Here is a 16666-nt window from a genome sequence, read left to right as displayed (position 1 = left end):
ACACCTCCTCACCGTCCCTCGGTCTCGCCTATCCCGCCATCGACCCCCGGGCCACGTCCTCCCGCGATCCCGGAACGCCCTCCCTCCTCACCTCCGCCAAACGGATTCTCTTCCCCTCTTCGAAACCCTACTTAAAACTCACCTCCTCCAAGAGGCCTTCCCAGACTGAGCTCCCCTTCTCCCTCTACTCCCTCTACCGGCCCCCCCTTCACCTCTCCGCAGCTAAAACCCTCTTTTCCCCCTTTCCCTCTGCTCCTCCCCCTCTCCCTTCCCGTCCCCTCAGCACTGTACTCGTCCGCTCAAGTGTATATATTTCCATTACCCTATTTATTTTGTTAATGAAATGTACATCGCCTCGATTCTATTTAGTTGCCATTTTTTTTACGAGATGTTCTTCCCCTCGACTCTATTTATCGCCATCGTTCTCGTCTGTCCGTCTCCCACGATCAGACCGTAAGCCCGTCAAACGGCAGGGACCGTCTCTATCTGTTGCCGACTTGTTCATTCCAAGCGCTTAGTACAGCGCTCTGCACATAGTAAGCGCTTAATAAATACTATTGAATGAATTAACATAGTAAACGCTTAACTAACAAACACCAACATTATTATTATTATTTTATGTGCCAGACACTGTACCAAGTGCTGGAGTGGATACAAGCAAATCAAGTTGGACAGAATCTCTGTCCCATGGGGGGTTCACAGTCTCAATCCCCATTTTACAAATGAGATAACTGAGGCCCAGAGAAGTGAAGTGACTGGCCCAAGGTCACACAACAGACAAGTGGCAGATCTGGGATTAGAAGCCATGGCCTTCTGACTTCCAGGCCTGTGCCCTATCCACTATGCCTTGCTGCTTCTCTGCTTCCCATGTCTTGGCATGGGAGTTGCTGCCCAGGTTTACCTGGAAGATGTAGCAGGAGAGCATCTCTCCTGCCTCCAGCTATCGGAGCTCTGAATGGGGAGAGCGTTTATGGCCTCCAGTAAAATAGAGACTCATTTGGAACTACTAGAGCAAAGACATGCAGCATGCCTAGGGGATGTAGCCCCGGCCTGGGAGTCGGAAGGATCTTGGTTCTAATCTTGGCTCTGCCACTTGTCTGCTGTGTGACTTTGGATAAGTCACTTCCCTTCTCTAGGCCTCAGTTACCTCATCTGTAAAATGAAAACTAAGACTGTGAGCCCCATGTGGGACAGGGACTGTGTCCAATCCGGTTACCGTGTTATCTACCCCAGTCTTTGTACAGTGCCTGGCACGCAGTAAGTGCTTAACAAATGCCACAGTTATCATTATTATTATTGAGGGAAGTTCTTGGCAGAGGGGAGAGCACGAGTGAGAGGTTGGCAGTGGGAGAGGCGAGAACGAGGTACAGCGAATAGTTTATCTTGAGAGGAATGGAGATGGAAAGCTGAGGTGTAGTGGGAGAAGCGCAAGGGTGGAGCGGATAGGAACGAGGAGAGAGAGCGCTTTGGGTGTTGAAAAGCCAGTGGTCCGGAATTTCCGCTGGATGCCTAGAGCTGTGGGCAGCCATGGGGGTTCGGGAGGAATGGGGAGATGTGTTCGGCGTGATGTTTTAGGAGAAAGATCTGTGCAGCAGAACGTCATGTGGGCTAGAGCAGGGAGAGATTGGAGGCAGGGAAGTCAGCAAGGAGATTGATGCAGTAGTCGACGGGATATGACCAGTTCCCAGGACTTCCTCTGGAAGTGGGAAGCAGTGTGGCCTACTGGAAAGAGTATGGTCCTTGGGGTCACAGAGGATCTGGGTTCCAATCCTGGCTTCACCTCTTTAATGCTGTGTGACCGTGGGTAAGTCAGTTCACTTCTCAGTGCCTCAGTTCCCTTATCTGTAAAATGGGGATTGGGGCTGGGAGCCCTACGTGAGACAGGAAGTGTATCTAACCCAATAAACTTGTCCCTATGCCAGTGCTTAGTACAGTGCCTGGCACATAGCAAATATCATAATATAACACACAAAAAAGTGAAAGTGACCCCCTGAGGTTGACCCTTTGATGAAAATACAGGTCTCATTAAAGGTGTCTCCAGGCCAAACGATAGCCAGGGACACAGGCAGTGCCAGGGACATAGCCTGCTGCAGGAAGTCGGGCATCCAGAGCCCTGATGGAGAAGCAGCCTCTGGAATGAGAGGGACCCTGGCACTCTGGCCGGCCCAGCTTCTCCCAGTTGCTCAGAAAATATCTAAGGCCTCCGTCCCCTGGTTAATATCGGGTTTGCTCCTGGGGCCTCGGACACTTGGAAGGCTTTGAATTTCTGGACCCCTAATCCACCAGTTCTTTTTCTGCTCTCCGTTTCAGGTATGGGTTTGGAGAGGCAGGGAAGCCAAAATTTGACATTGAGCCCAATGCTAAGCTCATATACGAAGTTACATTGAAGAGCTTCGAGAAGGTGAGAAAATGCGACTTCGCCAAAACCGTGGCCCGTTTCTCTCTCTTCCCCAGCCTCCTCCTTCCTCAAGCCACACGTGAGCTGAGGGGATCTGTGTCATGCATGTACGACTCTCCTCTAGACTCTAAGATCATTGCGGGCAGGGAATGTGTCTGCTTATTGTTATATCGTACTCTCCTAAACGCTTAATACAGTGCTCTGCACACAGTAAGCGCTCAATAAATACGATTGAATGAATGAATGAGTTGCTTCCGGTATGCATGAGAGCTGTGAAGCCAGTCAATCAATAGAATTAGATGAGCACCTACTGTGTGCTGAGCCCTGTTCTCTTGCCCTCAGTGAACTAGGGCAGACAGGAAGATCTTGAGGTTCTTGTTCTGTTCCCTGTGTGTGCCGGGTAGAAGCCATATTTGCTCTTCAAGTCTCGTTCTTTTTTCTGAGCCCAGGACAAAGAGAGGCAGCATGACCCAGTGGCTAGAGCACGGGCCTGGAGGTCAGAAGGACCTGGGTTCTCATCCCAGTTCTGCCACTTGTCTGCTGTGTGACCTCAGGCGAGTCACTGCACTTCTCTGTGCCTCAGTTACCTCACCCGTAAAATGGGAATTTCAGCCGTGAGCCCCATATGGGACATGGACTGTGTCCAATTGGATTACCTGGTATCTGCCCCAGCACTTAGAACAGTGCCTAGCACATAATAAGCACTTAACAGATGCCATTAAAATAAAAAGAGATTCATGCTCTCTCAAGCAGCTCTGGAGGGAGCCAGAATGGTGTGCCCCTTGACTGTGTACCCCTTCACACTTTGATACTCACCCTAACCCCCAGTACATATGTACTTATTCTTATGTACTTATATACTTCTTGTACTCTTCTATTTCTCCTATAATAATAATAATTATGGTATTTGTTAAGTGCTTACTGTGTGCTAAGTGATGTTCCAAGTGGCTAAGGTAGATACAATATAATCAGGCTGTCCCACGTGGGGCTCACAGTCCTAATCCCCATTTTACAGATGAGGTAACTGAGGCCCAGAGAAGTTAAGCGGCTTGCCCAAGGTAACACAGCAGACATGTGGCGTAGCCGGGATTAGAACCCATGTCCTCCGACTCCAAAGCCCGGGCTCTTGCCACCAAGCCACGCTTCTATCCGTAATGTATTTTAATGCCTGTAGACTGTAAGTTCCTTGTGGGCAGGGATTGCGTCCAACAATTTTGTTGTGTCCTACTTTCCCAAGAATCTCCTACAGTACTCTGCCCACGGTGAGAGCTCAGTAAATGCTACTGATTGATTGATAAGCGCTCAATAAATCCGATTGATTGAATGAATGAATGATATTACTGAACAGGTTGGGCCTTAGTAGGTTGGCCTGAGGCCTCCAGGCACTAGATGATGATGATAATAATTATGGTATTTAAGAGTTTACTCTGTACCAGGCAGTGTACTAAGCGCTGGGTGGACACAAGCAAATCAGGTTAGACACAGCCCCTGTCCCAAGTGGGGCTCACAGTCTCAATCCCCATTTTGCCCATGAGGTAACTGAGGCCCAGAGAAGTGAAGTGACCTGCCCAAGGTCACACAGCAGACAAGTGGCGGAGCCGGGATTAGAACCCATGACCTTCTGACTCCCAGGCCCGTGCTCTTTCCACTACGCCATGCCACTTCCCAGCACGAGAGCACAGGCAGCGGACCTGTAGGTTCCTCCTCTGTCACCCCAGAAGCGAGAGGGTTGAAGGAGGCTGATTTGGGCCCACTCTCCCACGGGAGCTTTCTTTCCTAAGACGCCGTTGTTTCCGAGCGGAACAGCTCCCCTTCCTGCTCCCTTCCTGCTTAGACTGTAAGCCCGTCCATGAGCAGGGATAATCTCTATCTGTTGCCGAATTGTACATTCCAAGTGCTTAGTACAGTGCTCTGCACATAGTAAGCGCTCAATAAATACTATTGAATGAATGAATGAATGACTCACTCCCCCTGCATTGCCCTGACTCGTTCTCTGTATTCCTCACCCCCCTCCCAGTCCCACAGCACTTATGTATATATCGGTAATTTATTTATATATCTTCATGTTTATCTCCCCCTCTATACTGAAAGCTCACTGTGGGCGGGGAACGTTTCCGTTATATTGTTATATCGTATTCTCCCAGGTGCTTAGTACAGTGCTCTGCACACAGTAAGCGCTCAGAAAATACGATTAACTGACCGACTGCTCCCCTGGAAGTGGTAGGCTACCCTACGTAGCCCCGTTGGCTTCGTTCCACTGTGGCCGAGAATGGTGGTCTGTGCTTTCACTTAGGTCTATTCGGGGGCAAAGTCGCAGCCTTTGCCAATTTGGGAGAAGACTCATTAGGTCCCTTGTGGGCAGGGAACCGGTCTAACAGCTCTGTTATTTAGTCCCCTCCCAACCGCTTAATAAAGCGCTTAACACACAATAAGTGCTGAATAGGATCGATCGATTGATTGATTGAACTGGCTGCGTGCCCAGGAATGCCAATAGTTACGGTACTTGTTAAGGGCCTACTCTGTTGCCAAACTCTGGGGTAGAGAGGAGACAGTCAGGTCGGACACAGTCCCTGTCCCACGGGGGGCTCATGGTCAAAGGGCTATTGAATCCCCATTTGATTGATGGGGAAACGGAGGCACAGAGAAGTTAAGTAGCTTGCCCGAGATCACACAGCAGGAAAGCGGAATTAGAACCCCAGTCCCCGACTCCGGAACTCGTGCTGTTTCCACTAATAATAATAATGTTGGTATTTGTTAAGCGCTTACTATGTGCCAAGCACTGTTCTAAACGCTGGGGTAGATACAGTAATCAGGTTGTCCCACGTGAGGCTCACAGTCTTCACCCCCATTTTCCAGATGAGGTAACTGAGGCACAGAGAAGTTGAGTGACTTGCCCACACTCACACAGGTGACAAGTGACAGAGCCAGGATTCGAACCCATGACCTCTGATTCCCAAGCCCGGGCTCTTTCCACTGAGCCACACACTAGGTCATGCTGATTGCATGGTAAAAGGATGGCTGCACTCTCCATTTATTTTGGCTTTCGGGTAATGCCTAGGAGGGCTGTTGCAGGCTGAGAACAAACCAGTGAAGTGTGTGCACTCTCATAGGTTCTTTTTCCTAGATCCAAGGCACTAATGGATCCCAGGAGACAGATTTTCCCTCCGGGGAAAGTTTCCGACTTATTGCCGGAGTTTCCCGGGACCAGCCAACATCATGTGTCTTTAAAAAACCATTCCCGTTGGGATACCCTTTGACAGCGACATTTCCTAGTGGACAGAGCACGGGCCTGAGAGTCAGACGGTCATGGGTTCTAATGCCGGCTCCGCCACTTTTCTGCTGTGTGACCTTGGGCACGTCACTTCACTTCTCGGGGCCTCAGTTCCCTCATCTGCAAAATGGGGATTAAGACTGTGAGGTTTATATGGGACAAGGATTGTGTCCAACCTGTTCAGCTTGTATCTACCCCAGCACTCAGTGCAGTGCTTGGCATATAGTAAGCACTTAACGAATACCATTTTGGAAAAAGGACAAGTGGGACTCACTTTGGTCTTCAGGCTCTTCAGGGCCAAGATGGCTTCCAGTTTAGGGAAAACCCCCCCCCCCCTGCCAAATTCCTCCCAGAGTCCTTCAGGTGTCAAAATTGGCCATAATCATCCTGAAAATGCTTATGGACTGGAGCGACTCCTCCTAGGCTGCCTGGAGTCCACCCAGGTGGCCGTTCTGGGGCATTCCAGTGGCACAGGGAGGTTGCCAACGTGGCTACCCGATGCCGTGCTCACTGTCATCCTTACGTTGGGGGGCAACCGAGGGGCATCGCCCCGCTCTTGTCATAGTCGATACTCACTGGACGGGTTGGCAATCGCATGTTATTGTCTTGCAGGAATGGGGAGTCCCTGGGAGAGGGAGATCAGCTATCCACTGAGGAATGGAGTGGATTCCCTGGTGACAGAAGCAGAAGCCTTTGGGTTCTCAGGCCTCTGGGCGCAGGCTCCGACTCCCAGGCCCATACTCCTTCCACTAGGCCGTGACTGATTTGAGGTTGCAGAACGCTTCGAGATGTACCCACTCCTCTCAGCCCTAGGAAGTTGGGGAGGCTAAGGGAAAAGCATTCTGTCCTTCACTGTCACCTCTCATCTCTCCACCACTCCAACCCACCCTGTGCCTCTGGACAGTCAATACTCAAGACCACCTCAGAAACTTTAGGCTAGCGGGGAGCTGGCTAAAGCCAGTTTAGGGGGTCCACAGGGTTGGCATCTGTAAAGACCACCAACAGTTCTCGGGGTCAGTGGAGGAGGCGGGACCTCAGTTGGTGCTTTTTCATTCCTTGCCTTCTAACAGTTGTTACGAATATTGCGTTCAGGCCAAAGAATCCTGGGAGATGGACACCAAAGAGAAACTTGAGCAGGCTGCCATTGTCAAAGAGAAAGGAACAGTGTACTTCAAGGTGTGTGAGTACTTCTCCAAATCCTTCTCCTCTCGAGTGCTGTGGGGAAAGGGTCTGGGTGGGGCTTTTCTGTTCCCCGCTGTCACAGTCACCTCAGCCCCTTTCTTCAGAAGGACAAGCCTCCTCACCCCGCATTTTATTCATTCGTTCGTTCATCCGGATTTATTGAGCGCTTCCTGTGTGCAGAGCCCCGTTCAAAGCGTGTGGGAGAGGACAGTAGAACAGTCAGCAGACACATTCCCTGCCCCCAGCGAGCTTCTCGGAGGGGATGGAAGACTGGGAGGCAGGGACCCGGGAGATCACCAAATGAAAATCCCCCAGAAGCTAACAAGGAGCAAAGTGGACCAATTGAAGATACACCTTTATCTTTCCTTTCTCGAACAGCCAAACCTTCAAGAGGCCCGGGGAATAACTCCCTGGGAAACTGAGAGTTACTGTCCAGTTGGCCTGGCCTTGTCCCCGGGTAACTTCGAGAACTTCTGGTTCTCCCAGGCCATGATGGGCAGGAGGCCCGGCAGTGCCTCCCAAATCCCGTTTTCTCTGGATATTGCTCATGTGGACCGGGGCGGGGTAGGACAGGGTGTTATGTGGGAGTCATTTGTACGCCATGACCACGAGTGGGTCAGGGGCCTTTGCGAGGTAAACAACCTGCCAACCAAGAAGCTATTAGTGACGGGGTGGGCCAGGCCTCTTGCCAGGCACACTGGCAGCTAGCGTGCCCTCATGTAATTTGTGGGCTGCCGCCCTGGGCCAGGAAATACAGCTTGGAGTTTAGAATCCACTAAACAGGAAGAGACGGCTGTGATTCCGAAACGGTTCCGAATTCGGGATTCAGTTCCTATCAGGAGGAGGCTCGCTGGCTCCTGCCCCAAAGCTCTGTGAGTAGGCGGAATATCACTGGATCCTTTTTCCTGGGGCGAGCCCCAGGCGCAATACACACGGAGACTGTGGAAGTGATGCTGAGTTAAAGCTGTTAGTAATAATATTTAATAATAATGATGGTATTTGTTAAGCGCTTGCTATTTGCCGGGCACTGTTCTAAATGCCGGGGTGGATACAAGATTATCGGGTTGTCCCACATGGGATTCACAGTCAATCCCCATTTTACAGATGAGGTAACTGAGGCACAGAGAAGTTAAGTGACTTGCCCAAAGTCGCGCAGCTGACAAGTGGCGGAGCCAGGATTAGAACCCACAACTTCTGACTCCCAAGCCTGGGCTCTTTCCACTAAGCTCCATGCTACTTCTCTAATCCGGTTGGACACCGTCCCTGTCCCACACAGGGCTCACGGTCACAATCCCCGTTTTACAGGTGAGGTAACTGAGGCCCAGAGAAGTGAAATGACTTGCCCAGGTCACGGAGCAGACATGTGGTGGAGCTGGGATTAGAACCCAGGTCCTTCTCACTCCCGGGCCCGTGCTCTGTCCACCAGGCCACGCTGCCTCCCGTGTGCACAGTATGAACACCTCTGACCGGATGGTGGGGCTGGAAATCAAAGCAGAAGCAGTGTGGCTCAGTGGAGAGAGCACGGGCTTAGGAGTCGGGGTCATGGGTTCTAATCCTGGCTCCGCCACCTGTCAGGCTTTGGGCCACTTAACTTTTTGGTGCCTCCGTTACCTCATCTGTAAAATGGGGATTAAGACTGCGAGCCTCACGTGGGACGACCTGATTACTCTGTACCTACCCCAGCATTTAGAACAGTGCTCGGCAAATAGTAAGCGCTTAACAAATACCAACATTTTCATTATTATTACTATTAAGTAGCAGGAGGGTGGCTAAGAAATCATGCTACTTTGGGGCCAGAAAGCTCAGAGGCCGAGGCACTACCCCTGAATGTCCTTCGCCCAAACAGTAGAAGATCTTTCCCCGTTAGGCAGAAGGTGGAGGCTGGGGGTTTATACCTAGAAATAAATTGTTTAGTACTTCTGTTCTACTCGCCCAAACGCTTAGTTCAGGGCCCCGCACACAGGCGGGGCTCAGTAAATGCTCAGATCTGACGGAGCAATCTGAGTTCCTATCTCTGCTAACTGCTGAGTGTAAAGGCCCTTGGCCGATGAGCTGGGTAGCTGTCGTTTTCCCCACATCCTCTCCCCTTCTCATATCAGTCCATCAATACCTCAGTGGTATTTATTGAGCGCTTACTGTGGGCGGAGCACCGTAATAAGCACTTGGGGGAAAATAGAATGCAATATCACCCTCACCCTTCAAATGGAAGACCCGCACTTGTGTCTGTTATATTGTACTCTCCAAAGCGCTTCGTCTAGTACTCTGCACACAGCGAGTGCTCAATAAATGCAATTGACCGACTGACCCACGAGTCAAACCAGAGCCAGTTTTGTCTTTCAGTTCTTGGTCATTGGCTGGTATATTTCCTTCAAGATAAAGGGGTTGCTCTCCTTCCTAAAGCTGACACGGGCTGGCTTTTGGATGGAGCCTGCTGGGCCCTGGGCAGTGAAATAGTTGTGTGTGTGTGTTTATCTGGGTATGTTATGCCAGCTCACGTCTCCGCGCTCCAGCCGGAAGGAGAATAATAACGATGGTGTTTGTTAAGCGCTTACTATTTGCCGAGCACTGTTCTAAATGCTGGGGTAGGTACAGAGTAATCAGGTCGTCCCACGTGAGGCTCACAGTCTTAATCCCTATTTTACAGATGAGGTAACGGAGTTAGTAATAATATTTAATAATAATGATGGTATTTGTTAAGCGCTTGCTATGTGCCAAGCACTGTTCTAAGCGCTGGGGGAGACACAAGCTAATCAACTTGTCCCACGTGGGGCCTATAGTCTTAATCCCCATTTTACAGATGAGGGAACTGAGGCACAGAGAGGTTAAGCGACTTGCCCGAAGTCACACAGCTGACAAGTGGAGGAATTGGGCTTCGTACCCACGACCTCTGACTCCCAAGCCCGTGCTCTTTCCACTGAACCACGCTGCTTCTCTAACTGACCCCCAGGCAGGACTAGGGAGCGGCACAAAAAAGCAGAGTCTCTCTCTCTCCCTCCCTCATCCCAAACTGGTCCCGAGCCTTCCTTTCCCCTGTTGGTTGGAGAGGGAGAGAGATCCAAATTCCTGGTGGTCCCCTGGGGTTGGGATGAAAGGACATCACCCTCCTCTCGACTTAGAGCCTAGTCACTGTTTGTGAATGTATTTATGTGGCAGGTGGGTGGCTGGGAGGACTTTGCTCTCTGGACTTCTAGCCTCTCTCCCTCTCTTCCTCTTAGGGAGGCAAGTACATGCAGGCCGTCATTCAGTACGGGAAGATCGTGTCCTGGTTAGAAATGGAGTACGGCTTATCGGAGCATGAGTCCAAAGCTTCCGAATCCTTCCTGCTAGCAGCCTTCCTGAACCTGGCCATGTGCTATCTGAAGCTGCGGGAATACCCCCGGACCATCGAATGCTGCGAGAAGGTAAGGGGCTTCCCCTGGCTTTCCCTTGCCTCCTGACTTCCTCTCCTCTTGCTTTCCTTGGCCTCTCGCAACTTCGCGGTTTTCCTGATTGTTTTTTTTTTTCTTTATGGCATTTGTTAAGCACTTACTATAATGCCAGATACTATACAAGGCACCGGGGAGGGTACAGGGTAATCAAGTTGGACACAGTCCCTGTCCCACATGGGGCTCACCGTCTCAATTCCCCCTTTTACAGATGAGGAAACCGAGGCAAGAGAAGTAAAATGACTTGCCCATGGTCACATAGCAGACAAGTGGCAGAACCGGGAACAGAGCCCAGGTTCTTCCGACTCCCAGGCCTGGGCTCCATCCAATAAGCCGTGCTGCTTTTCGGGTTATTCCTAATGGCTAAGAATAACTGAATTTTGAGGCGGTCTCCCCTAGACCGCCCCAGGATGTTTGATGTCCCTTGCCAATTAATCAATCAGTCAGTGGTATTTATTGAGCACTTACTTGTGTACAGAGTACTGTACTAAGTGCTTGGGAGAGTAAAGTATCACAGAGTTGGTAGGCATGTGCCTTGCCCACAACAAGCAAATTAGGAGTCCATCAGAAGGCATCGTATCATATCCCATTTAAAAGCAGGAACGGAGTCAGCTGTTAGCATATTACTCAGGTGGACATCGAATCACACTCCCATAATAATAGTAATGATGATATTTAAGTGCTAACTATGTGTCAACCGCTGTTCTAAGCGCGGGAGGAGATAGAAGCTAATTCATTCATTCAATAGTATTTATTGAGCGCTTACTATGTGCAGAGCACTGTACTAAGCGCTTGGAATGTACAGTTCGGCAACAGATAGAGACAATCCCTGTCCATTGACAGGCTCACAGTCTAATCGGGGGAGACAGACGGACAAAAACAAGACAACTTAATCGCAATAAATAGAATCAAGGGGATGGACACCTCATTAACAAAATAAATAAGGTAATAGAAATATATACAAATGAGCACAGTGCCGAGGGGAGGGGAAGGGAGAACTAGGGTATAATGTCCAAGTGTCAACTCTTTCAAAAAAAGGTTTTTATCAATCAAGCATTGGCATTTACTGGGTTGGTCACTCTCCCTGTCCCATATGGGGCTCCCAATCTTAATCCCCATTTTACAGATGAGACAAAGCGGCGAGAATGTAAGGATTTATACATAAGTTAAAGTACAGGTAGAGTAAGAAACAGCGTGGGGTTAGTGGAAAGAGCCCGGGTTTAGGAGTCAGAGGACGTGGGTTCTAAACCCGGCTCTGCCGCTTATCAGCTGTGTGTCCTTGGGCGAGTCACTTCACTTCTCTGTGCCTCAGTTACCTCACCTGTAAAATGGGGATTAAGACTGTGAGCCCCACGTGCGGCAACCCGATTACCTTGTATCTACCCCAGTGCTTAGAACAGTGCTTGTCACATAGTAAGCATTTAACAAATGCCATTATGTGATACTGATGCCTGTCTACTTGCTGTGTTTTGCTGTCTCCCCCTTTTAGACTGTGAGCCCTTTGTTGAGCAGAGATTGTCTCTGTTGCTGAATTGTACATTCCAAGTGCTTAGTATAGTGCTCTCGCACAGTAAGCGCTCAATAAATACGATCGAATGAATGACACAGACAAGTTAAGTGACTTGCCCAAAGTCACAGAGCAGGCAAGTGGCAGAGTCAGGATTAGAACCCAGGTCCTTCTGACTCCCAGGCCCGTGCTCTCTTAGAACCCAGGTCCTTCTGACTCCCAGGCCCGTGCTCTCTCCATTAGGCCACACTGCTTCTCATGATGCTTGTCTTGCTGTCTGGTGACCTCTCCGAGCACGGGGTCCGGCAGACCCCCCGCCGTCTCTGCCGACTCTGCCGGGTGACCTTGGGCAAGTCACTTCATTTTTCTGGGGCTCGGTTTCTTCACTTGTAAAATAGGGATCACATACCTGTTCTCCCTCCCTCCTCAGCCTGTCTGATCAGATTGTGTTGAATCTACCCAATGCCCGAGCACTTAATAATGAGCACAATTAGTGTAATTATTATCATCTTCATCTACTAGTCCAACCGGGAAACTATGCAAGGACCCTGAGTTCACAAGCACGCTCCCCCGCCCCCACTTCAATCTCCCATACAGTGGAACTCCGGAAAAAATTTCCAGGGGTCACCCAGGCCAGCCTGGAGAAATGCCCCCTTGCTTACCGGGGGCTGGAGTGGAGGAGAGAGGAGAGTGACAGTTTATACTAGGCGAGTGTGCTCGTGTACATGTGTCATTCATTTTACTCCCAGTGTTGCCCCATGGAGGGAGGCGGGCAGGTGACCATAGTAAGCGATAGTAATTCTCCATAACATAGCATAGGTGAACACAGTAAGCACTTGACAAATGTCATTAGAAAAAAAAAAAAGAGAGACCCTGAGGAGGAAAGCTCCATGGGCAAAGGAAGTCATGCAGTGGAAGAGTAGTTGGGAGCCTTGTTACTCAACTCCCCGATCCTCCCTTTGGGAATGGCATCATTTTCCCAGGTGTCTCGAAAGTTGGACCGATTGGGATCGTCCCGGGTCTCGCTGGGCCCCCTCTCCCACGCTGGGCCGGCGGTACCGAGGACAAAGAGCGAAGCGCAGCGTGGCCGGGAGGGGCTGGCCGGGCGGCCGTGGAGCCCGGCTCACCGGCCGGTCGTGTGTTTGCAGGCCCTGGGGCTGGACGGCGCCAACGAGAAGGGCCTGTACCGGAGGGGCAAAGCCCGGCTGCTCATGAACGAGTTTGACTTGGCCATAGAGGACTTCGAGCGAGTGCTGAAGGTGAACCCTCAGAACAGGGCCGCCAGGCTGCAGATCTCCGTGTGCCAGAGGAAGGCCAAGGAGCACAACGAACGGGACCGGAAAGTCTACGCCAACATGTTCAAGAAGTTTGCTGAGAGAGATGCTAAGGTGGGTACGGCGCGGGGGTCCCTCCCCCTGCCCTCGCTGGGCTTCCCAGGGAACAGGAGGGCAGACCAGGAGGGCGGGGAGGCCGAGTCCCGAGGCCAGGGTCCTGAATCCCGAGGGCTGCTGGGATCCCCCGGCCTGCCCGGCCCGGGGCAGGGTTGACAGAGAAGAGCTACGGTTTTTCAGGACCGGGCTGCGCTTCTAATCCGGAATACTAAGGGAAGCGGCGTGGCTTAGTGGATAAAACCCAGGCCTGGGAGTCAGAGGTCATGGGTTCTAATCCTGACTCCGCCACTTGTATGCTGCGGGACCTCGGGCAAGTCACTTCACTTCTCTGTGTTTCGGTTACCGCATCTATAAAACGGGGATTGAGATTGTCAGCCCCATTGTGGGACCGAGACTGTGTCCAACCCAATTTGGTTGTATCCATCCCAGTGCTTAGTACAGTGCCGGGCCGTAGTATGCGCTTAACAAATACCACGATTCTTATTATTATTACTGATGAAAGAGAGGTCCAGGCAGCATGGGATGGCAGAAGCCTCTGGCAGCTAATTGGACTCTTCCAAACCAAACAGAAACTCCATCATCACTGTAACAGTTTTTGCCGGTATTGGCTGATCACCTTGCTCACCTTGCCCAGAAGCTGAAGTCCCCTGGGCCTATTACCAAACTCCGCTGGTAACTGCCCTCCTTCCATCTAAAAGCTCGGTGTTCACAGAGCACGGGCCTGGGAGTCAGAAGATCCTGGCTTCTAATCCCGGCTCCGCCACTTGTCTGCTGTGTGACCGCGGGCCTGTCACCGCACTTCCCGTTGCCTCGGTTCCCTTGTCCGTAAAATGGGAATTCAGTACCTGTTCTGCCTTCTACTTAGACGGTGATCCCCCGTGTGGGACCTGATTATCTTGTACCTACTCCAGCCCTTAGGAGAGTGCCTGGCCCATAGAAAGCACTTAACAAATACCATTTTAAAAAATCCCCAAAACAAATAAGCAACAATAAAAAACCCCCAGATCCCTGACCTTGTGTGTCAGGCCCCCCATAGATCTACAGAGCCTCACGTACCCTATAGACATCCCTTTGCCAAGAGAAGTGGGAGACCAATTAGGGGGCTCTCAGAGCTGAGGGCGGGGGTCACTAACTGAAGGACTGGATCTCACGATCGCCTCGGGGGAAGGGAGAGGAGGAGGAGGGACGGGCTCTGATTTACCTCTTCCCCGTTTGTTCCCGTCCATATATGATATTAATAATAATGATGGTGTTTGTTAAGCGCTTACTATGTGCCAAGCATTGGTCTAAGCCCTGAGGTAGATACAAGGTTGTCCCACGTGGGGCTCACAGTCTTCATCCCCATTTTACAGATGAAGTAGTTGAGGCACAGAGAAGTTAAGTGACTTGCCCAGAGGCACACAGCTGAGAAGTGGCGGAGCCCGAATTAGAACCCACCACCTCTGACTCCCAGACCCGTGCTCTTTCCACTAAGGCAGCCTGCTTATGTCTAATCATGTCCGTGTCCGTCGTTTATCGATTTATATCAATGTCCGTCTTCCCCTCTAGACCGTAAGCTTGTGGTGGGCAGGGAATGTGTCTCCCAACTCTGTTAAACTGGACTCTCCCAAGGGCTCAGTTCGGTGCCTTGCACCCCGTGAGCGCTCGGTAAATCCCATCGATTGATTCACTCTCGTGGTCCGTTTCTGCCCCGGTACAGGTGGAGGAGGCCAGTAACCTAAGAGACTCAGCCTGCCAGAAAGGAGAAGGAGATGAAGCGATGGACGACAAGGACATGGATGGCCACGTATGACAGGGCGTGAGAGAGAGAGATAGCGAGAGAGAGAGAAAGAGAGAGCACCAGCCTTCCCAGCGAACTCAGCCCCCTTCTCCACGGGCTTCTGCGGAACTCAGGACTAAGCAGTGTTTATCACGGTCTGTTGCCGCCTACGTGGCCCGGGAAAGGGACGACTGACCCGGCCACTTCCCGAGAAGCCCAACGACCCTGCCCCCGCCCCCCGCCTCCCGCAACACCGGCGGAGAGGGAGGCGGACCCACCCCCGGAGCCCTGAGGATCGGGGCCCGCCCTTGGCGGGTGGAGGTCGGACCGGCGCGGGATCGGTCCGGCTCGTTCGGTCCTCGTATCCTCCCTGGGGTCCTCCAGGAGCGGCGTGTCCCCGGCGCCCCGAACACCACCGCCCCCCCACGCCCCGGGCAGCCAGCCAGTTACTCAGAACTGCGCACCGGGCTTCCTCCTCGGTCCTTGGGGCGTTTTTGCTTTCGTTTTTAAACGGACCGAAGGGCTCCCGCTACAGCGTTTTAACCAATAGAACGGAATAGGACGCTGCCGCCGGCCCCCCGAAGGCGGAAGGGGCCGGAGCGGGCCCTCCGCCGCTCCCTCCCGCCCTGCCTCCACGGGGCCCTGGCCAAAGGGAGCTCGGGATCGGTGGCGCTGGCTTCCCCGGGAGAGGTCCCTGAGCTCGGAAATGTGAAAATAGCATTCTGAGTTCGGAAGGTGCTCTTCTTTCTCCTTCGCTCTCTCTCCGGCCTTTGAGGAAACGATGTCGGATACAATACCTCCTGCCAGCATCGCTACTGTTCGGTTCCTCATCTCTCCTCTAACCCGGATTTTGGAGAACGAATAGCTTGGTCTTACTATGGTAGCAGTCCCTGGGTGAAGTTATTCACCCAGCTGTATCACATTGGTGCAGCTTTTTTTTTTCCCTCTGTTATTTAAAAGTTGACCGGAGTGCAAAAATATATATTGATTTTTCAAGAATTCGAGTCCCACTTCTTCTTCTGCAGACATTTTTGGGTTTTGGACCTTAGGAAACCTTAGCGGCAGAGTGGGCGTTGGCTGGGCCGGGGGCCCGCTCCGCTGGGGGGGGTGGTCTCCGATCTTTGCTGCAGCCGGCGGGGGCCGGCTCCCTCGGGGAGTTGGGCTCGAGGGAGGAGAACCACCCGCCCCAGCTTTGGGAAGGCTTGGGGAAGGAGCGTCTGGACAGCGTCGTCGGCTGTCAGACTGGGGGACGGATCCTCGGAGGTGGGGGGCCCCCCAAGGGAGGTCGGAGCCCCGGCAGCCGGCCGCGGTGAGGGCGGGCCCAGGAACGGGGTGGATGAGGCAGCCGCTCGGTGCCCGATGTCCATTTTCCCTCCACTGCTCCCCCCACTCCCGCTGTCTCTGGGCAGGTCACTTCCCAGGGCCTCAGTTCCCTCATCTGTAAAATGGGGGTTGAGACCGTGAGCCCCACGTGGGCCGGAGACTGTTGTCCAACCCAATTTGCCTGCATCCACCCCAGTGCTCGGCCCAGGGTTAACGCTTAACAAGTACATTGTGACTGTTAGGGAAGGAGCATGACTTAGTGGACAGAGCACGGGGCCGGGAGTCAGAAGGTCGTGGGTTCTAATCCCGGCTCTGCCACTTGTCTGCTGGCTGGCCTTGGCTAAGTCACGTCACTTCTCTGGGCCTCAGTTACCTCTTCTGTAAAATGGGCAGTGAGACTGTGAGCCCCA

At 52.1% G+C, this 16666-nt stretch overlaps 1 protein-coding gene across 3 annotated transcripts in view; it reads left to right on the top strand.

Annotated features, from left to right (window-relative positions):
• FKBP5 (FKBP prolyl isomerase 5) overlaps nt 1–15932 on the top strand; it is a 102325-nt gene extending 86393 nt beyond the window's left edge. For all 3 annotated transcript variants that reach the window (XM_039912765.1, XM_039912764.1, XM_039912766.1), the window contains 5 exons: nt 2311–2401; nt 6762–6845; nt 10067–10252; nt 12932–13171; nt 14874–15932. In XM_039912765.1, coding sequence (XP_039768699.1) covers nt 2311–2401; nt 6762–6845; nt 10067–10252; nt 12932–13171; nt 14874–14966 — 694 coding nt within the window. In that variant the 3' untranslated portion in view covers nt 14967–15932. The remainder of the gene's footprint in view (nt 1–2310; nt 2402–6761; nt 6846–10066; nt 10253–12931; nt 13172–14873) is intronic.
• The last annotated feature ends 734 nt before the right edge of the window (nt 15933–16666 follow it).

This window comes from Ornithorhynchus anatinus, chromosome 7, assembly GCF_004115215.2.
Source record: "Ornithorhynchus anatinus isolate Pmale09 chromosome 7, mOrnAna1.pri.v4, whole genome shotgun sequence".
Taxonomy (NCBI): domain Eukaryota; kingdom Metazoa; phylum Chordata; class Mammalia; order Monotremata; family Ornithorhynchidae; genus Ornithorhynchus; species Ornithorhynchus anatinus.
This window is presented reverse-complemented; position numbering and strand designations above follow the sequence as displayed.